The 21677-nt window shown below is 46.3% G+C and overlaps 1 protein-coding gene across 1 annotated transcript in view; it reads right to left on the reverse strand.

The window, feature by feature from the left end:
• Utp20 (UTP20 small subunit processome component) overlaps positions 1–21677 on the reverse strand; it is an 84490-nt gene continuing 62813 nt past the window's right edge. Inside the window, 21 exon segments of the mRNA XM_052753059.1 lie at positions 1–494; positions 702–847; positions 2230–2299; positions 2301–2357; positions 2967–3230; positions 4530–4601; positions 5107–5285; positions 6377–6509; positions 7064–7195; positions 7859–8041; positions 8141–8210; positions 8461–8540; positions 10427–10537; positions 11253–11384; positions 11542–11712; positions 14283–14399; positions 15182–15323; positions 16402–16568; positions 18627–18794; positions 19654–19752; positions 21250–21406. Coding sequence (XP_052609019.1) covers positions 339–494; positions 702–847; positions 2230–2299; positions 2301–2357; positions 2967–3230; positions 4530–4601; positions 5107–5285; positions 6377–6509; positions 7064–7195; positions 7859–8041; positions 8141–8210; positions 8461–8540; positions 10427–10537; positions 11253–11384; positions 11542–11712; positions 14283–14399; positions 15182–15323; positions 16402–16568; positions 18627–18794; positions 19654–19752; positions 21250–21406 — 2806 coding nt within the window. The 3' untranslated portion in view covers positions 1–338.

A 21677-nucleotide genomic window follows, 5' to 3' on the forward strand; every position in this document is an offset into this window, starting at 1 on the left:
TAGCATATTAAACATTTTAATTTAAAAAATACAAGCATGATTACATTAAAATATACATTACATATCTATGCCAAAGTTGAACTCATTTTCTTTTCGTTGAGACCTGTTCTCAGTAGTCCAGCTGGCCTGAAACTCACAGGCAGGCCTCAAACATGCAGCAATCCTCCTGCCTCAGCCTTCCAAGTGCAGAGATTACAGGTGTGAAGCCACAGCCACCTTCCAAAGTTTAACTTAGAAAACAATCTGCTGGGTATTCAGTCCAGGAGAATGAAGCCGGAAGTTCAGGTTTTCACCCCAGTTGAGACAGTGTGAGTTTCTGGTATGCACACAGGGAGACCTCACTCCACGATTGCTAAATCTCTCAGGCTGTGGGATTTTTGTCTCTTGGCCTTATAGCCTGGGCGCAGGAACTCTATCTTTCTTTTCTTTGCTTCACTTTTATTTTTATGTTTCTTCAACTTTTTCTTGGCAGCGATATCAGGATTGGTTACAAACTACAAAGAGAAAGCAGAGATCTTTCATTACTTTTCCGGTACACATTAAAAGATTCCAAGACAAATGCAGAAGATGTCATTACTGACAATCCTTCTCCTCTCCAGCCCTCCTCCTTCCCCGGGGAACAGCAGCACACGTGTGCGCACAGCACTCCTAGCACTAATGCTACCTGTGGCCCAGCCAGTCACAACAGCAGCCTCACTCACCTCCAGGGCCTTCCTCTTCTTCCGGAGTGCCCTCTTTTCACTAGCCTGCTTCTGCACAGAGGCAAAGGCCAATGAGAAGCTCTCGAGCCCCACCAGCTTTCTGAGTAATTCTATGATTTCCTGGGATAGATTCTTCAGCAGAGGATCTAGTCACACAGAAAAAAGATGAGAAGCAGTCACACGTCACAACATTTAAACTCTTGTGGCACCATGACTGTTACCATTCAACACAAATCCACTGGCCTCTGAGCTCCTGAAACGGGAGGGTGTGGCACCTGTAGTGCCCACCTCAGGCAGAAGGCAACAGAGAGCCGACTCTAGGGGCCCACCTCCCAGCAGGAAGCTGCCTTCGAAGAACTTGGCAGCATTTGGGTTTGGGTTTCCTCTGCGAGCCCGCTCAGCTCTGCAGATGTGGAAGAGGTAAGACAAGATGTTTCTCTAGCCTCCAGGGCACAGGTCAGAGCCCAGCTGTGCGAGGGACACCCCCCCCCCCCGCCCCCGCCCCCCCCCCCCCCCCCCCCCCCCCCCGTCTCCTTCTCTTTATAAAATGCAAATCAGCCACACAGTTGCTTATTCCTCAAATACCGTGGGAATTAAGATGTATACCCAGTGCCTAACACACAGACAGGACCTTTCCAAATACCCTGGGCATTAAAGACTATCACTGCAAGACTAAGCGCAGTGAGCATAAGATGAATGGGGCTGAACAGCTAAAAACAGCCTCCTCAGCTGGGTGGGGACAAGCACACGCCTTTAATTCCAGCACTCAGGAGGCAGAGGCAGGCGGATCTCTGTGAGTTCGAGGCCAGCCTAGTCTACACAAGTTCCAAGATAACCAGGTCTACAGAGAGAAACCCTGTCCTGAAAAACCAAAGCAACTCCACAGCAACAACAAAACTCCAGCGTCTTCTAAGTGTTACTTACTAGAGCATCAGGAATATCAACCTCAGGACCAACTGCTAAGGTCTCATGAAATCATGGACTGTTTCCTTTCTATACTTAAGCCACATATTAAAAAAAATTAAATTATGAGGTATTTGTGAATAAGCAAGATATGAAAACCGGGGAATCTAATGCCAAATCTAACACAATTGCTCCATTTCCAACCTAACACCACATCTGCTCCATTTGTCTTATTTTTAAACTGTTTAAAACTTTTTTTTTTGTTTTTTGTTGAGATACTCTCCCCATGTAGCCCAGGCAAACCCCAAACTCCCAATTCTGCCAGCACCTCCAGGTGCGCACGGCCTGTCCAGCTCACTGTGAGGTTTAGGAATACCTTAAACTTGCCCCTGGGAGTAGAAGTAAAGCATTCTCTCTCTTTTTAGATAGCGTTTTACTGTGTAGTCGTGGCTGGCCTTGAAGTTATCAAGATCTACCTGCCTCATTCGGCACACCCAACAGAAGGTTTGTTGAATAAACGGAAAATAAATGTTTTCTTCCTTAAACTCTAGGAGGGAAGGGGTCATGCAGCAGTGTTCAGGAGAGAAGCCAGGGGTTCCATTGTGCACTCAGAGGACGGGGTCACCTTGCTCTGCATAGGTGCTGTTGAGTTCCCGGAACAGCGGGGCGATGATCACTGGGAGGTAGGGCTTTACCCCGGTCCACCCCGAGGTCCACGGCCACTGCGCCCAGGAACTTAAAGATGCAGGTCCTCTGCAAGGAGAGACTGGTCACTGCAAACGCCTCTGCTCAACATCCAGCCATGCCAACAGTGTGCATGTGAAAAGCAGAGTTCTCGATTGTGAGACAGATATTGATGCTGTTTTAGGTTCAAATTACAAAATAACGGGGACCTGAAAAGTCTCACCCATAACATAAAAACATTCAACAAGAAACCTCAAGCCCCCCAACACCCCAAATCAAAACTCCCAAATAAACAAAACATCAGAGTTATTATTACTCCCATAATAAATCTAGCACTTGGGAGGGTGAGGCAGGAGGATTATTACAAGTTTCAGACCAGCCTAAGATATATAAAGTGAGCACCAGGCAAATGAGTTAGAACCTATGTCAAGAAATCCTGTCTCTAAACACTGGAAAACAAAAACAAAAAACAGACCCACGTCAAAAAACAAGAGCCAGCCTTAGTGGCACACACCTCTGACTCTCCAGCATTTGGGAGGTAGAGGCAGACAGATCTTTGTTGATTCCAGGCCTTCCTGGCCTAGCAGAGCTCCAGGTCAGCCTGGGCTACACAGTGAGCTGAGACCCTGCCTCAGACAGCAACAACAAAACAACAAAGCTTGAGTCGCCCTGCTGCACCTTTAAGGGGTTTCTAGGCGTGTAAGCAGCTTCCAGCTTAGCCGTCCGGGACAGCTTCTGGATCAGCCACAGCAGTGTGGCTGGCCTGCTGGGTTCTTCCTTCTCTTCTCTGTCAGGCTCCGTCTTTCCATCTGCACCAGCCTCGTCTCCTGCCGCCTCTCTGGCCAGAGCATCTTCCAAGTCTTTCAACTCTCCTCGTTTGTTCCCAGAATCGGGTTCCAGTAAATACAAGACTTTGGCTATGAACAGTAAGTTCTTAACAACCTTAAAGGGGGAGAGGGAGGAGGTTAGATTTTGAACAAGCAAGGTTTCTGGGCTCTAACGCAGCGTGCGGGAGCCATGGTGGGCACCCAGCACCATGACACTGATGGCTGTGTTCCTTCAACTCTTAAGTTCCTCCATAAAGTATCCAGATTCATTCTCACGTAACTGTTAGCATCCGGCCTAGTTCTGTCTTTAAAGTCACGGAAGCAGAAAACCTTTTCCCATGGAATAAGCATTGTCATTTATCTTGCACTAATTCTTTGAACCTAATTAGGCAGAAATAATCTGAACTGATTAGCTGTTTTCTATCCATGTTGATTCACCTGTGGAAGATCTCTCTGAGGTACTATTTCTAGGAGGGAAACAGTTGCTGTAAGTTACACTAATATAAAACATCACTAGTGGTCAACCAGGATCCAACAGTCTTTAGAATTCAATGCCAAGTACTTAATTCGGCCATCCACCGAATGGCTGTCCACTCCTTCCCTGACCCTGCCATATGCAAAGCATGTTACCATTTACTTTTTAAAGATAGAGACCCTGTAGCCCAGGCTAGCCTCACACCGATGGCAACCCTCTCGCCTCAGCCTCCCACGTGCAGGGATTACAGGCCCAGCTGTAGTTGTGCTTCATCTATGGAGTATATAAACTGTTTTTAATCATGGAATGACGTATCTGCTTTTAGGGACAGCCAGTTTGTAGGTCAGACTGTGAATGATATTCTTTCTTTTAACTTCCAGGGATATGGGAAGAAGAGTCAATACCAGGTTTTACTAGAGTACTTAACCCATCAACCAATCCCTTTAAAGCTTTAGTCACAAAGTAGAACTGGTATTTTAAGGTTAAAGGCCAACAGGTAAACAGTTTCCCTACCCTATCATCTTTATTGGGAATGGTGATGAAGCCACAGTTATTCCAATATTGACCCCAGAGTCAACTAGACACATATGTATAATAACACACATACTGCAGTGGATGTTTACATTTTACCAAATATTAAAGCTGGTTGAAAGCAGAAGAAAGCAAGTAACAGTCAGGTGGTGGAGGTACACGCCTTTTATCCCAGCATTCAGGCAGCGGAGGCAGGTGGATCCCTGAGTTCAAGACCAGCCTAGTCTATAGAGTGAGTTCCAGGACAGTCAGGGCTACACAGAGAAACCCTGTCTTGAAAAACCAAAACCAAATAAAACAACAACAAAACCCAAAAGAAAGTGAATAACAAATGTAAGCCGATTTAGTGTGTTGGTAGAACCGTCTGTCGGCTGTTTCTCTTATACTGGAGACTACACACACTCTTACCTGTTCTCCTAGGGACTCGTCTAAGAATTTGGAATGCAGCTGATGGCATGAAGCCAGAGCGATGCTCTTCATCTGTGAAAGAAATGGACATCAGCAGACAGACAGCACACCTGCTGGTCATACACAACAGCTGGGTGTGGTGGTGCACATCTGAAATCAGGAGCACACCCGGAGCCTGAGCCAGAGGAGCCCTGTGAACCTGGGCTACACGATGAGTTCCCGAACAACGTTATGTCACACAGTGGGATCATGTCTTATACTCCTACTGATGACATATGCAAGTCATCAGCTGGTGCGTCTCCCACCCCACGACAGCCGCACAGACCAGAGGACACCTCACACAGGTCAGCAGGGAGGGACAAGGTTTAGAGACACTTCTTACGGACACACAGGCAACAGCAACCAAACCCAAGCCAGGCACGGAGGAGTTCAAGTCCTAGGACTTGGGAGGCCGAGGCAGAAGGATCCCAGTACATTTCAGGTCAGCTGGATTTTAGTCTAGCCAGGGCTACACAGTGAGACTCCGTCTTAAACAAACAAACAACAAAAACAACAAAAAACCAGAAGCAAACGGTACCTTTTGGTCAAGGTCACTTGTTAGGAACCTGATTGCTACAGGCTCCGTGGGTTTCTTTTTGCTTTTCCATTTTTGAATGAGTTCTTCTGGTTGGCAAGATGCAAAGAGCAATCCAAAAATCTGGGCTGCTGTGAGCCACACCCAGCTGTGCGGATGTCTGAGGTGAGAGTGTACATGACCTGAAAGAGCAGAATGCATCCTCAGACGCCTGCCTCACACTGTCTGATTCCGAGGTAGACGTGGTGAGTGCAGGCGGCCAGGGAGCCTCTCGGTGTGCTTGGACCGAGGGACCAAAGAGGAAAACAACCGCCCCTGCTTTCCAGGCCACAGAAGCCAGGGACAGTGCGGTAGAAAGACACAGGAAACAATTATAAACTGTCTGATGCTGAGGAAATAGTGAAATGCCCACAGTTCCCTATGAGCTGGTGCCACCCGAGCTAGTTTCAGAATCCAGTGAGGCAAGATGCTGTGAACGACACGTTTTTTAAGGTCAGCAGTGTAAACATGTACACAGGCACCAGCTTAATCCTAATGGTGAATTGGTGGTCGGAAAACGATCGTTTCCGTACTGACTTCTTTCTACGAAGTGTGTGCTACAGTCACCTCCTCAGACCTCCCAACGGTGAAGCAGAACCGCAGAACCAGGCGAAGAGAGAGAGATGCTCCTGGGAGGCTGCTGTCACCTCACCCGGAACTCAGGCTTCAGCAAGAGCAGACAAGGTCACTCTCCATGCCCACAGGTGGCAGGTAAAGTGACAGGTCTGATGTGACTTGTCATTTACCCACAGCATTCTATGTAAAGACCCACGGACCGACTACTCTAAACTCACACGCTAAATTACATCTTATTACCCCCTCTCTCCCTCTACTTCTTTTATCAATAAGGTCCCAAAGATAGTTCTTGTCTGTAAGTCACATCTTAACAGAGCCCTGGGGAGACAGGGAGGAAAGGGGAGGAAGAAGGAAGGGAGAGCTGGTGGAGGGGGGGTGGGTGCCAAGCAAATCGTCACGCAGCAGCCGGACTTCTGTAACGTCTGCCTTTTCAAAAATTTACCCCCAATGAATACCCTTTGTCTCATAAATGAAATGTATTAGTGGTGAAGAAATACACCCCCCAATAACACTGCAGTGTAATAATCTGATGGGGTCCTTTTTTTCCTTACAGACTTTAAAAAAAAATAACGTTTATTTTCTGTAGTGTTCTTATTCAAATTTCAAGCATTTTCAATAATTCTATCACAGCTACTTTGTCGTTAAATAAAATACTTACTCCAGATTTTATTCAGAGTCTCGGAGGGCTTGGTAAAGCGAATAATGTTACATTCCTTGATGAGTTTACTTATCAGTGTGAGAAAAGCAAAGAGCAGGCGATCCGCAGCCTTTTCTTCCGTCTCCTCTATGATCTAAACACAAGGTGAATGCATGCAGTTAACGTCATGGCCTGGAAGCGCCCAATGAACGTGTCTTTCCAGCACGCATGTCTCCACCAGGCTTCCCAACCACAGCAACAGTGATTACCCCACTCTCTACCACGATGCCAGTGCAAACCACCCCTCGGCTGTGATAACCAAAAATGTTTTGGGATACCACCAACCGTACCCTGTGAGGTAAGACGCCTTAGCTGAGTCTCTGATCTTCACATACCATGGAAGATAACTTACTTTAGAGACAGCATCTCACTGCGCATCACCACAGCAGGCTGCCCCTTGGGATTATGGGTGTGCATCACCACAGCAGGCTGCCCTTGCCTGTTTTGGCAGTGCTGGGGCTTGGGCATGCTGGGTAAGCACTCTATCACTGAAATAGTCCCTTAACCCCTAGGCCCCATTTATAAAAGCTCCAGCTGCACTGAATTCTCCTTTTCACTAATGAAAACTGCACTTCAGTACTAGCTATACCAACTTGACCAAGTGTTCTCATAAACACTTCCCAAGTTTTAACCTAGCAATTTACTTACATCTTTAAAGTTTTCAGGATCAATCTCCTTTTCAATCACAGGAAGAAGAGTCCCAAGCCTTCTCTCAAAATCAACTCCTTCACTTTCCACGAATAAGCCACAGGTCAGGGCAGCTAGCTGCCTGTTTAATCGCTACGAAAACAAAGCACACCACGCCGCAGAATGACGGAAAGGCCGGCGTGGTCAAACCAGAGGCAGCTGATAAACACCACGTGCCACCCCTTCTACGCAGCCCTAGCTTTACCCGTGTGTTTACCTGGGAGTGAGTGTGTGTGGATGGCAGGGAACCAGAAAAGGGAGAAGAGGTAAGGGAGAGGGACAGGAGGGGAATGAAACGTCGGAGGAGTGCAAGGGGAGCTGCTGGGGTGGGAGGTTCACCTCAGCTCGGGGCCAGAGGGGGCACCAAACCAAGCACGGATGAAACTGTTTTTCAAAAAAGAGAAGAACTAAGTGAAGTCACCGCTGAACTCAGCAGGGACGGTGACAGATCAAGTGGGAAGATAATGAGAAGTGCGTTCCGGAAGCCGACGAACCAAAGTGGAAGCAGAAGCGTTGCTGGGTGCTGTGCTTGGTCAACACTAATAACATCTGCGCACAGCTGGGTTTCCTGTTACTTTCTGTAGCGCCTCATGCTCTGTGAGACTTTAGGAGCATACTGTTTACAGAACCACACACCAGGGCTGGCTGGGGTATGTGGTTTCAACAGTATATCTATCTATCTAGCAGGTACTCTGATATAAACTATGTGCCAAAGCCAAAACGTGTCCCTGAACTATGACCAGGAGCAACACCAACCTTTTTTGCTTTGAACCAGGAGGTGACCAGACCAAATAGCCAGTCCTTCTTCTCAAGGCTGACCTTGCTGAGCAGGGATTTGATGGCCATGGACGCCATCTTCTTGCACATGGCAGAGTCATCGTTGACCATCATCAGGCAAAGGGGGATGAAGAACATGCCGCAGTTGTCATGGAGCAGTCCCTAGGGGAAGGCAGGCACCAGTGAGAACAGCCAGGACGGAACTGTGATGGGTGTGTAACGGCGCAGAGGCGGGGCAGCCGGGGCCTGGGTAAGCAGTACCTGAGGGAAGGTGTCAAAGAGATAGGCAATCATTTCCAAGGTGGACTCTCTTCCAGTCTCATGTTCGTAACTAGGGCGAGAATGATAGGTAGACTCAGTATCCTGTGACTGTTTTTAAACGAAAACATCAGTTTGTCGACTCATTTCTTAACACACTGGGCCTGCTCCATCCCCCAATGTCAGTGATGGTGTGGACCATCGGGGGCAGCAGCACCCTTGAGGAACCGCCACCACGCTCAGGCCTTCTTTTCAAGACGGCCACCACATCCAAGGCAAAGATGAAGCCAGCCCTTTGCGGCTATAGTCATGGTTGCGCTTACTTCAGTTGAGCGAGCATGAATTCCAAGTTTGGTCTCAATTTCTCACCGAGAGGATAGTCAAGAATGTATTTCAGAAAAACCTAGAACAAAACACACAGCTGATTATATGGATCCTGTCTGTCCACTCAGGAAATGTGGCCCCTTCCCACCTCTCCCTTGTTTCCTTATGAGGCAGGAGACTGACGCAGGCTCACTGGGCAAACACTACCACTGAGCCATGTCTCCAGGACTCCTGCCTGCTAAGGTGCTTTCTGGGACTCACAGCAGGGTAAACCTTCCCCGGGGAAGAAGTCAGGCTTTCCCACCAACTCCAGACTGACCTGTCTACTGACCTAGATCTGTGCCTCTTTCGGCAGTCATGGCACTCATTGATGCCAGGCTCCATGGAAGGTCCTGCCTGTCACCACAAGGTCAAGCTCCAAACCTAAGCCTACATATCCAGAGCTTCTCTGACAGGTGGCGTGGTGACTGAGCTGGTTCAACCTTCTATCTTCCCTTGGGTATAATAAGCTAACACTGGGAGTGTTAACGACTGCACCAACCAAATACCACCTACGTGCCCAGCATCGTTAACCCTTGGTCAGTTCTTTTCACTTCCTTGGGCAGCAGGTGATATAACAAAGCGACGGCACAGACAGATTAAGTAGTTTACTGGTCCAGACTTGAAATTGTTTTTAAACATTTATCCATTTAGTACGTGTGTACTTGCTCACGCATGGAGGGAGGAGGCTAACTTGTGGGAGTTCTTGCCTTCCACCATGTGGGTCCCAGGGATCAAACTCAGTCATCAGGGCTGGCAGCAAGTGCTCTCCTTGATGAGCCTCCCAGCCTGCTAGGCTTCATCTTTAAACCGCTAGAATAGAGCCTTAGTTGAATCCATGGTGAGAATGAAGGCATGGCCTTAAACTTTCAGAGACTGCTTTTTCCTAATGCTAAAATGGAGATCCTACATGCCTACACCAGGCTGTGCAGACTGTGTAAGTGGCTGAGTTGAGTAAAAAATGTGCTGTGCACAGCCCACTTTGGAATTACTGTGTACTCCTTATCACAGCAAATAAGGGCAGACCAGAAGCCAAACTGAAGATCAGAGATCATGTATGTCAAGTCCTGTCTCCTGGTAAGGAGTCACAAGAAACGGATCTTAGGCTTTGTACACAGTAATTCCAAAGTGGACTGTACACAGCACATTATTTATTAAACTCAACCACTTAACAGCAGCTGGCCCTCCATTCTGCGGTCAAGCAATCTTTTGTTTCTAGGGACTTGCTTTCTCTCTACCACGTTGGCCTCTGGCAGCAGCCTAAACCATCCCTGTGCAAAGCTGCAACTCTGACGTCCATCTCTTAGGTATGGTATGTAGTGTTCCTAAGATTAGAGATGGACAGATGTATAAGCAAATATAATCCTGTCACTCCTCTGCCTAAGGATTACAATGACTGCTTACTGTTCTTAGAACAAAGACCTACATTACAAATTATATATAATTAGAAAGAGAGAGAGAGTGTGTGTGTGTCACAGAATTGTATGGAGGTCAAAGGATAACTTGCAGGAGTTGGTTCTGGGGGTCAGACACAGGTCATCAGGTGTGGCAGCCAGTGCCTTTACCCACTGAGCTCCCACGAGCCTCAAGGCCCTCCATCTTTAACCAGATCACAGGTTCTGCCTAGGCACCAGTGCTTTGCTCTGAAGTAAGCTTGGCTCCAGATCAGCCTGAAGGTTACTTTCTGAAGGCATCTACTGCCCTTCACCTGAAGATTAAGCCTACTTTTCTTCAGATTTCGGTTTACATGGCAATCCTTAGGAAGGCCTTCCCGACCTTCTGCCCTAGAAGCTTGAACTCAGACCACAGCAACATCACACAAAGCAGTCTTCAGAATCCAGTCAGAGGTGACCTCTCTAGCTAGAAAAGCCAAAGCTGGCAGCTGTGGCCCAACCTACACTGCAGTAAGAAGTCCTCTCTACGCACCTGTCTGCACTGTACCCTGGCAGGTTCATTTTGTGCAGAAATTGCCAACTTGGATACTTTCCGCATGATATCATCAATTTCTGGGACCAATAATTTCCTTGATAAAATAGCCTGAAATATAAAGGGGAAAGACATATAAATTTCATCCACAGATGATCTCAGTAGGCATGACATTAAAGCGTCACAGGCAGCTTTCAAACACAATGAAAATAACCAAAAGAAAAAGTACGCACTTTGATTTTACCACAGAAATCGTGTGGTATTCATCCAAAGTAAGCACAACAATGAAAGACCCTCCACCATGATAACCCAGAGCAAGGCATCTGTCCAGGACTCCCCGGGCTTAGGTAAGCATGTATGTACATATGTGCAGACGTATGTAGGCATACATGCAATGCTAGGGATCGAACCCAGGGCCTTTCCTAGTCTGGGTAAGTGTTTCAACACTGAGACAATCCCCAGCCCCTCTGGGAAGATTATCACAGACCTCATGTTTCAGTACTATATTAGGGCTGGAGAGATGGCTCAGAGGTTAAGAGCACTGGCTATTCTTCCAGAGGTCTTGAGTACAATTCCCAACACCCACATGGCGGCTCACAATGGGATCCAATGTCCTCTTGTGGTGTGCAGACATACATGTAGACAAAGTAGCCATATATGGAAACAAATAATTCCTTTTAGAAAATACTCCATTAGCTTGTATCTGACTATCAAAATCATAATAACCTTTATCAATTACTTAATTTCAGAAGTTAAAGTAGTATGCTCCATTTGGATCTGATGTGCATACATAACCATCCAAATCCAACATCTGGCAACATCATACCTTGAGAAGACCAAATGCAGTGGCTTGTCTTGTGGTATCATAAATGTCTTCCTCAGCATATGCCAGGAGAACCTGAAGTTGTTTCTCAGTTATCTTATAGGACTTGACCTTCTTGACAACGATGGTCACACACTGTAAGTCACAACAGTGAATCAGCAGCAGCCACCCCAACGTGAGGGTCTAATGAAATGAAAAGGCCTTAACAACAACCCAGGAAACCCATCTGACCAAGGATGGGATGTGGATCCCGGTCCTGGCTTTCTCTCTCAGGGTAACTGTTTCTTCTCACCTTGAAACAATTCACTACCAGGTGGAAGTTCTGGCCCCGGGCAGCCCCCAGTCTTGCATAGTTCTTCAGCAAGAGGAAAAGGTGCTTCGTCAGCTGTCCTGCTTTGCTTTCTATGGAAGGCAGAGGGAACCGCAAGACCCAGATCAGGCACTGCAAAGCCCCTGTGATGACCTGAGAAAACAGAAGCAGAGCTATGACCCAGGACGGGGCGGGGAGGTGAGGAAGTAATGGGCTGTGTTGGGCCAGCTTTGGGAGAACTCCCACAGACCAGAGTTTCTCACTTCTTAAAAAAAAAAGTTTTTTATATTTATTTCTGTTATTATGTGTATACGTGAAGAGCATCAGACCCTCTAGAGCTGGAGATACAGCGGGTTGTGAGCTATGTGGGTGCAGGGACGGAACCTGGGTCCTCTGGAAGAGCAGTGCTCGTAACTGCTGAGCCATCTCTCCAGCCCCAAGCCACTTATTTCTTGCTGTAGAAGAAATGACTCCCTGTCACAGCAAGTGAAAGCAGATCATAAGTAAAAACAAAGGTGCTCACTTACCACGTTCTTAAGGATTTGTATAGACTGGACAATTGTATGACTTTTGTCCTAAAATTCATTTAAAATAGCTCCCTGTTTTCTAGAAGGACATTTCAATGTAACCCATCTTTGCTAAGTTTGTTTTCTATATACAAAGCACTCTACTGGGTATCATTAGAGCTGCCACCAACACTACCACCTTTTTTGAAGTCTTATGTGTGGGAATTTTGATCTTACTGTGACACTCAGAGACTGTTAATAAAGTTTACCTTGAGTCAGGGGGCGAAGCTAGCAACTAGCTGACCAGAACTGGCCATAGAGATGCCAGCCATCTGGATAGAGAAGATGCACAGGGAGCAAAGGGGGGCGGGGGCGGGGGAAGAAACGTGAGTTTGGGCTTCCTTTTTGGTTTTGGCCAGAGACTCTTGCTGGGTCTCTGGCCAAAAATCAAGGTCAGATGATTGCTTTTTGGCTTCTCTGATCTAGGTTTTCACCCTCACATCTGACTTCGAGTCTTTGTTGGTAAATAGAAGGATAGAGACTTAGTTTAAACCTACATAATCAGGCAGCGGCAGAGCTGTGGCTGTGGGACCAGAAGGCCTTCCAGGCCGTGGCCAGAGTGGCTAGTGGGTGCTAACTGCGGGGTCGTGGGGTTGCAGACATAATTAAAATATCAGTAGATTCATGTGCAGCAGCTACTAAGCTGTCAGAAAAACATCAGTCCTAGGATCAAATCCAGGGCCCTTCACATGCTGGGTAAATGTTTGGCCACTGATCTACATTCCCAGTACATTACTGGGCATGATAAATACCCAGTAATAATATTTTAAAAATAAAGATAGCGAGGCATGGTAGTGAAAGCCTGTAATCCCAGCACTTGGGAGGCTGAGGCAGGAAGATCTTGAGTTTGTGGCCAACCTGGGCTACACAGTTAAAGAGTCTGTTTCAAAAACCCCAAATAAACACACATATAACCTCTTGTTAAGAAGAGACAACTGGCTCAAAATCAGGCTGAAGAACAAGTACCATTTAATACAGTGAAGTGCAGGAAGAGAGAGAGTGTCGGTGCTGTGATGGCAGACAGAATGCCTAAGTTCCCGGGCTCAGACAGCTCTGCAATTCCCGACACACTCCCTCTAGCACAATGCACCCTTACTGGGCTGGATTGTGAAGAGAGAAGGAGCCCGGGCGCTGGGTGGCGGTGGTGGTGGTACTCGCCTTTAATCCCAGCACTTAGGAGGCAGAAGCAGACAGATTTCTATGAGTTTGAGGCTAGTCTGGTTTACTGAGCGAGTTCCAGGAGAGGCTACAAAGCTACACAGAGAAACCCTGTCTCAAAAAACCAAAAACCAGCCTGGTCATCTGAAAGTTCTGGGCTTAAATCTGAGCTTTTGAAATGATGGCCCGTGTGACTCTGGAGATGTGGAGGCTCTGGAGTCTGGCAGACAGAGGTTCATCATCTAGATCATGAGTAGTTGCCAGCCGTACCTTCCTCATTACAATCTGCCTCGGGCTGGGAAGAAAACTCAGTGGTACGGCACTTGTCTAGGTGCATAAAGACCTAGGGTCATTACAACAGAAACTGGGAGCTGGAGACAGAGTCTGCTGCTCTTCAGAGGACCCAAGTTTGGTTCCTAGAACCTGCATCAAACAGCTCACAGCTTTAACTCGAGTGTTTCAGGGGATCCAATGTCCTCCTCTGAGTTCCTTGAGCATTCACATGCATATATGCAGACATATATACAATACAAATAAAACTAAGATGAATCTTTACAAAGAAAAAAAGTCTGCCTCAGGAATTTGGAGGGTGGGCGGTGAAGTCATTACGATAATGGCAAAAGTGACCACGATGCAGATGAAGCTCACTGGCCTGGGGGCACCACTGAAGCTGTTTTGAGAATCAACGAGATCACGTACCTATAAGGACTTTCCAAGATGTGAAGGGCTATCCAAACAAAGGACTTTGTGTGCTGTGGCTGTTGTGTGCATGTTGGGACCCAAACTCAGGTCCGCATGCTCACACACCATCACTCTTCTTACTGAGTCTTCTTCCTAGCCCCAGTGGTTATTTTCAATGAGGTGGACGGTGATGGTTGTACCAAAAATCCCTTTATAAATCTGGTCATCTCAGAAGCGATAGCTCCTGAGGTAAGTTCCAGTATTCCACAGTGCAGCCCTTGTGAAGGAAGGGATGATCCAGTACGGACCAGTACTCACCTTCACATCCCTGGCACCCAGGCAGTTTATGAGGACCGACACAAAAGGGTCCAACATTTCCAGCACATGCTCATTCGAAGACTGGATCTTGGAAGTCTTTAGACTCAGATGCAGCAGCTAAAAGGGTTGAAGAAGATATTTTACATTATTTCCCATAATGCCAGGCGGGTGACCTGCAGAGATGAATGTGACATTTCAAAATGCTCCTATTCAAAATAATCAAAGAAAATGAAGGAAATCTAAGAAGTGAGTCTCAGAAAGTGCGTGGGAGCTCAGCCTGCGGCTGACATGCTATTCACAAATGACCACTTAGCATCTCCTGGGATTCCAGGCACTGGCCCAGTGCACAGGGCACAGCAATGACCAGGACAGCCCTGGTCCCTGTCCTGAGGGCTCTTAGAGACTCAAAGAGAGTGAGGTGACTTTAGAACCGAAGGGAAGCTTGGCTCACTGCAATGTAGGTTGGGATGGCGCAGTAGGAGCCTGCAGCCTTGCAGTCCAAAAGGACCAGGAAGACTGTGAGCCACAGGAACTAAAATCATCAGATTTAAAGAAGAATCTCATCAGCTTAAGAAAAAAAAGACAGTGAAACTCTAATAAACAGAAGACTCAGAACAGTAGCTGAGTCAACTCTATCATCGAGGAAGGGGCCAAGAGTGGTGGTGCATGCCTATTACCCCAGCACTTAGGAGGCAGAGGCACGTGGGTCGCTCAAAGTCTCAGGCCAGCCAGGGAAGCCTAGGACTGAAAGTAGGTAGAGACAAACAGTCACTTAACAAATGCACCCCTCAACACCTCTGTAATGACTTCACAGCGCAGCATTTCTACGGAGGCGAGAGGCACCTGAGGTTCTGCAGATGATTTAACAGGAAACAGGATGTAAGGAAAGAAAGGCTCACCCGAAGCCCAGACTCGATGAATATGTGCATGTTGGTTTTCTTGCTCACAACAGCTTTTGGCCCACCTCGAACTGGAGTTGGGGGGAGCAAAAGGCAGCTCTGGGGTGGCAGTCGTGCCTCAGGTCCTGGGGCTGCTGGCTTTCTGTCAATCACAATGGAAGAGAAAGAGCATTGTCATGCGCTTCAGAGACATCCCGTCCTGTGGCCTGTGGAGACCTGAGCAGCACTGAGAGGCCCGGCTGCTCTAGAATGGTCTTCTCCTGTCCTGCAGATGACTGAAGGCTGCCCAGAGCTATGGCAACCCCTAGCAACGGAGGCCAAACTAAAGAACGGACTGAACGGAGACGGACACAAGAGGACACTTGGGCTTGCAATCTGAAAATAAATGCCAAGGTCTCTTCAGAACACAGAGCAAAATCCAAAGGATGTGCATGCAGTATTTTCAGATCACTTAAGTTCTACACCTGTTTTTATCAGAACAGGAACACATTTCAAATCTATCCTTCCATTCAGTAAATATTTAAAATAAACTGGCACCAGAGAATGGTATGAAAATAACCGACTGCTGTCTTTCTTTTTTTTTTTTTGTTTTTTCGAGACAGGGTTTCTCTGTGTAGCTTTGCGCCTTTTCCTGGAACTCACTTGGTAGCCCAGGCTGGCCTCGAACTCACAGAGATCCGCCTGGCTCTGCCTCCCGAGTGCTGGGATTAAAGGCGTGCACCACCACCGCCTGGCCCGACTGCTGTCTTTCAAGCTAACTCAGAAAGAGAAAAATAATCTTTCAAAAATTTATTTTATTTTCTGAGACAGGGTCTGTATAGCCTTGGCTGTCCTGGTACTCACTATGTGTGTAGCCCAGGCTGGCCTTGAATTCAGAGATCCCCTGCCTCTGATTCCTGAGTGCTGGGGTTAAAGATATGCACAACTACACACGACAAAAAACAATCTCAGGTTGAAATGATCACTTGGAAGGGTCTCAGCCCAAACAGCACAGAGCTAAGAAGAATTCTGCTATCTAACCTGGGCCAGCATCAAACTCCATTCTCCTGCCTCTGCCTTCCGAGTACTAGGATTACAGGCATCCACTGACGGGCTTAGCTAACTTTTTGTTTCACATTACATCCGATTATTAATTAACGCACTTGAGAGACAACGACCGAGGGCTTGCTGGAAAAAAGCACAGGGCCCATGTTTATCTTAAGGTCCCCCTACTAACTTACTTTTCCTTTTCTCTTAGCAGTGGCAGATTTTCACTGACCAAACCATAACTGAGCAGTAGAAGAGATTCTGCTGTCATGTCTGGATTCACAATTAATCCTGCTATAATCCGGCGTAAGGTTTCGTGAACTTTCCGGGCAAGTTTTAAACTCGTGGTGTTTTGCAGGATCTGAATTAGCAAAGAGAACAGCACACAGATGAACAGAGCCACACTTTCATTTGCTGTAATGGCTCTTACACAGACTTGCTTCCTAGTGTGTTCTTTTTCCAATTAAAGAATGTATGTACTGCATCTTCAAATAGCTACAACACATACAGAAAAGTTAGGCACCACCTTGTGAACCGAAGTTTCCGAAGGAAAACAGTCTACAAGGCTGACTGGATAATTAAATCCCCAGTGACTGTGGAGAGCCGGAATGCTGCAGGCCCAGAAACAAATGATCTCAGGCTATCTTTAGCCCACAAATGGTCATGCACTGTGAACCTCTGCGTTTGACCTCACATCTCTGGGGCTATCTAGTAAACCCTCTGGGGAATGCAGGACAAACCTCCAGCTTCCACCAAGACAAGGCTAAGATAACATGACAGGGCTACTACAGAGACTCTCGCTTTACTGTAACTGACCTACCCAATGTTTCCACAATGTATTTCACTCATTCATTCATTTTTGTTTTTTAAGACAGGCTTTCTCTCTGTAGTCCTGGCTGTCCTGGAACTCACTCTATAAACCAGGCTGGCCTCGAACTCACAGAGAACCACCTGCCTCTGCCTTCTGAGTGCCGGGATTAAATCCGTACACCACCACCGCCTAGCCTATTCTACAATGCACTTTTAAAATGCCTTCATTTATTTCTTTGTTTCTTCTGCTACTATAAAAACTTCATAAATCTGTTACCATGTTGGAACATAGTATTTGGGGTGATATGAATTCATGGTCACTCATGTTTGGCTTCAGAATAATAAAAAGCATAAAAATCTCGTACTCCCTTTGAGGGGAGAGCTGTGTTTTCCCGACAGTCTCAGCTCTAGAGACAATCACTGTGATTGGTTTCTGTGCTTCTGATTTCTTCCATTCCTGCAACCTCTTTTCCTGTTGGTGAGGCTCAGGGCACAAACGTGAAGGTATCATCTGCCAAGTGCACTGATAGGGGTGACTGGTAGGCGTGTGTGTGTGTGCATGCACACACTCACACCCCACACCCACCTATCAATAATAAAATGCACAGCTGCTATTTAAAAGGAACCATGTGAATTGAGGACTTCGATGGTCAGGCTTTAGGACAAATTCAAAGAACTTGGTGAGAACTTGGGATCATCATCAACCTCAGCCAAAGCTCAGCACTTCACTGTGTGAGACCCTTTCCATCTCAAAGCAGACCCACCATTCTTAGGTCCGTGCACTCTAGTGACAGCGTGACCTCCCACCGAGACACCTGGGACTAAAAGTAACCTGTCACTCCACAGAGCGCGTGTTGCTCTAGTTTTACTACCCAATATGCTGTAATAAAGTGATCACTGACGTTACTGAGTGACTGTCACTGAAATGGGCATGGAAAACAAGAAAGAGGGTGACTTAGAGTCCCTATTCTCTAGCAGCGAAAACAAAACAAAACAAAACAAACAGCAGAAAGCATGTGAGCTCTGGATCAGAGTGGACTAGAACTAAATCCGGAGTTCTTGTAACCACGTTCCTTCCTTTCTCCCAAGCCTGTAACAGTGTTGAGAACATTTTTATTTCTTTTTATGTGCATGAGTGTTTGGCCTGCATGCATGCTTGTGCCTTCAGAGGCCAGAAAAAGGTGTCAGATCCCTTGGAACTGGAGTTACAGAAGGCTGTGAGCTGCCATGTGGGAGCTGGGAATTGAGAAGAGCAGCCAGTGTTCTTAACCACTCAGCCATCTCCCATCTAAGCCCCATGCTTAGAACATTTAACAGCAGCATTCTTCTGCTTGTCAATATGGGAGTTGTCTTACCTCCAAAGACAGAGCTGTAAAATGCACTCACACTCCAACTCTTCCTGCCTTTCCTTTCACCCCTTGTCTCTGTCAGGGACCGTGACTGGCTGATCATAGCACCTAAGTCAAGGCCGCAACCCAGGCCCATCCGGGACTTGTCTGTTTAGCACAAAAGGCAACCCTGGGTGACCACAGACAGTGTTTCCCAGTAAGACTTTCAGGAGCTCAGAGACAGAACGCTGGGTATTCCTGGATCTCACTCAAGTCCTTACCTCTTTTAACGGAAGAATAAGTTTTGTAACCTGATCTTTTCCGACAAACTTGCCCAGGATTTCATAAGAATCATAACTCTTGCTCCTTCGTGCCTCCATGACTTTGGACAGAATCTGCTTTACTTCCTTTTCTTCAGCAAGGGCACCAAACAATTCATGGTTAAAAATCTTTGAAAGAAAGAAAGGACAAATGGTAGAGATGAGCACTCAGCAAGACACGCCCACCTAGCAGTCCGTGACGGGCACCACAGGACCCAGTCAAAGTCAGACTGGGCTGGAATGGAAGGAGAGGAAGTTCTGTTAGATCTCCCACCTCCTCAGTGCACTTTAGAAACCAGTCTAGAAACACAAGGAACAACACAGAGCAGCACACTGAGATCCATAAAGCCTCATATTTGCAACTTAATGATTGAAATGAATATAAATTTTGAAAATGAGCTCAAAACTTAGAGCCCACATTCTAAAAATAAGCAAACAAAAGGTGTGTCAAGTTTATTATACTCCTAATCCTACCTCCCAATCATTTGAGTTATTTAACTTGAAAAGTTAAGTATTTCTTCATTATTATAAAGCTCTGATTGAACATACTTTTAGCTTTTTCAACAAATCCACGACATATCTCTGATTATTCCTTTAACCAAGATTATTGGAGATAACTGGAAATTTTTGTTCAAAAATTTCAATTTTGTTTCAAAAGCTGTTGACATGAAATGCCAACCCTCTTTTGAAAAATAAGGTTAAACTAACTTTGAGATACTGGCAACGACAGAATGCCATGGCAACGGAGTCGTAGCTTTTCTAACATCTGCTAATCTAAAACATGAAGATAGTAAATTCTTTCTGTGTGTGTGCATGTGTGCTGAGGGTTAAACCTAGGGGTCTTCTACATACTAAGAACCCACCACCACCGAGTGAAACCTGACCTTCTACTTTCACTTTTATAGTCTATTTTTATTTCTTATTTGTGAACTGTTAAAATGATCATTACCCACTTAGGGAAAGCAGAATTGCATTCTATGAATCTTACCTCAGTCATTATTGGTAGACAAGGGTCTAAATCCCCAACTTGCAGCTTGCTGCTGAGGCCTTGTAGCAATGTGTAAACGGTGAATGTGAGCACGTGGACCTAAGATGAGATACACAGTCAGAATGCAAATGGCTAAGAGCCCTACACTTGAGGGTGCTGCCCACAACTCAAAAGAGTCCGTGAGTTAGTTACTGCCCAGAGCAGCGTTGAGACATGCTACCACATGTCACCATTTAAGGTCCTTTGACAGAAGCATGGCTTGTACAAAATACAGTGTGTTCAGAAATCCAATGGTATGCTTAGGTACTATGATGATTTATGAAGGAAAGGCACTCACACACACACGTAAACTACTGAGAAACACACCAAAGTCTTTTAAGCAGCCAGGAAAGACATGTTACTTGGAAGGGAACCAACAGAACAGCTCACCACAAAGGGTGTCCAATGCTTTTGTCAAGGTAGAAGTCCGTATTTAGGAGTGATGTCCCTTTCAGGAAGGAAGGTGAGATAAAGGCCTCCCAGAAAAAGGGAAGTGAGACCCCCACTGCCTCCAGCCCCACATTCACTAGATGTTATTACTAGAGAAGTTCTTCAGACTGAAGGGGAATATTAGCAGACACACCCAAAGAAGAAAGAAGCAATGGTAACTCCCCAGGGCAGGACTACTTTCCACCTTGGACTATTAAAGTTACAACATTACCCTATGAAGTTCCCACTCCTCAAACACAGAAGCAACTATAATACAGCAGGGGGAGGGGAAAGAACCCACACGGCAGTGAGTTTTCACATTTCACTCGAAGTAGTAAAATACTGACCTTCATACACTGTTAAAACATATATGCTGGCAACAAAAGCCACATAAAGAAGGAAGACTGGAATTGTACTTAGAACATGTTCCTTACACATCAGTAAGTTAAGACATGCAAGGAACGGTAGCTACTGAACTTTAAATGTATCTGAACACGCTGTAAAGCTTCCTAAACTTGACCCAAGGATCCTGGTAGATGCAGGTTCTTTAGGCAAGTGCGGGTGGGCTCTAGTTTGCACCTATCAGCTCCTGCGTGCTGCTGTCCAGGCCCACACCTGGAGCTGTGGCAGGTTAGACCACCATGCAACTGCTATTGTTTCATTTCCTGGTAGCCTTACTAATTTTATTTATGCCAAGTTTACAAAGTTAAACACATACATATCTTCTTTTTTATTCACTCAGTTGGCAATGCCTTCAAATAAACATGACCATAAAATTTTATGAAGATCTACAGACTATGAAACAATGTTAAACAATGTGAAAGAAAGAAGACCATGTAATGTAGCCTATGAGGAAAGTAAAGTAAGTTGGAAGGTCTTTTGACCTAATGGATCCTGATGAGAAACTTTGGTTTTGCTGTTAGTTTGAGATAGGGCCTCATGGAGCCGGAACTGCCTTTGACTTGCTGGCGCTCTTTTTCTCAACTCCCCAATACTGGGAGGAGAGACATGGGTCCCCAAACTTGGCTGTGACTGGAAACGTGACTGTTGTTGACTGCTCGCTCAGTCGGCTTCACTGAAGAGAGACACAAAGTACTACAACTCCCGTGTGATCAAACACTAGCTCACCTGATACCCACGGACAAGGGTCGTCTGTAATTCTTTGAGAACATACTGCAGAAAGTGCACCCCCAGATCTTCGATTATTTTGGTGAGAGTACTGCGTGCAATGTCTCTGATTTCCTGTGCTCTGTTCTTGAGGAGGACACACACTTTCAGCAAAACACTAGAAAATGCGAAGTTGAAAAATAATCAAGAGGCAGCAACATAAAAACACGCCCGTCTGTTTGTCTCTTACTTAATAATCAAGAGGCAGCAACATAAAAACACGCCCGTCTGTTTGTCTCTCACTTATTCACAACCCGAATTCCCAGTTAGGATTTGGAACTACAGCAAACCATGGCAGTAGTTCTCTTCCTGACAAAAGAAATTCCCAAGCCAGGGGGCAAAGGAGCAAGTCCTGAGTTTCTCTGAACTCCTCTCATGTCTTACGCCAT

Source organism: Peromyscus californicus, unplaced genomic scaffold (genome assembly GCF_007827085.1).
Source record: "Peromyscus californicus insignis strain IS unplaced genomic scaffold, ASM782708v3 Scaffold_24__1_contigs__length_46423439, whole genome shotgun sequence".
NCBI lineage: Eukaryota > Metazoa > Chordata > Mammalia > Rodentia > Cricetidae > Peromyscus > Peromyscus californicus.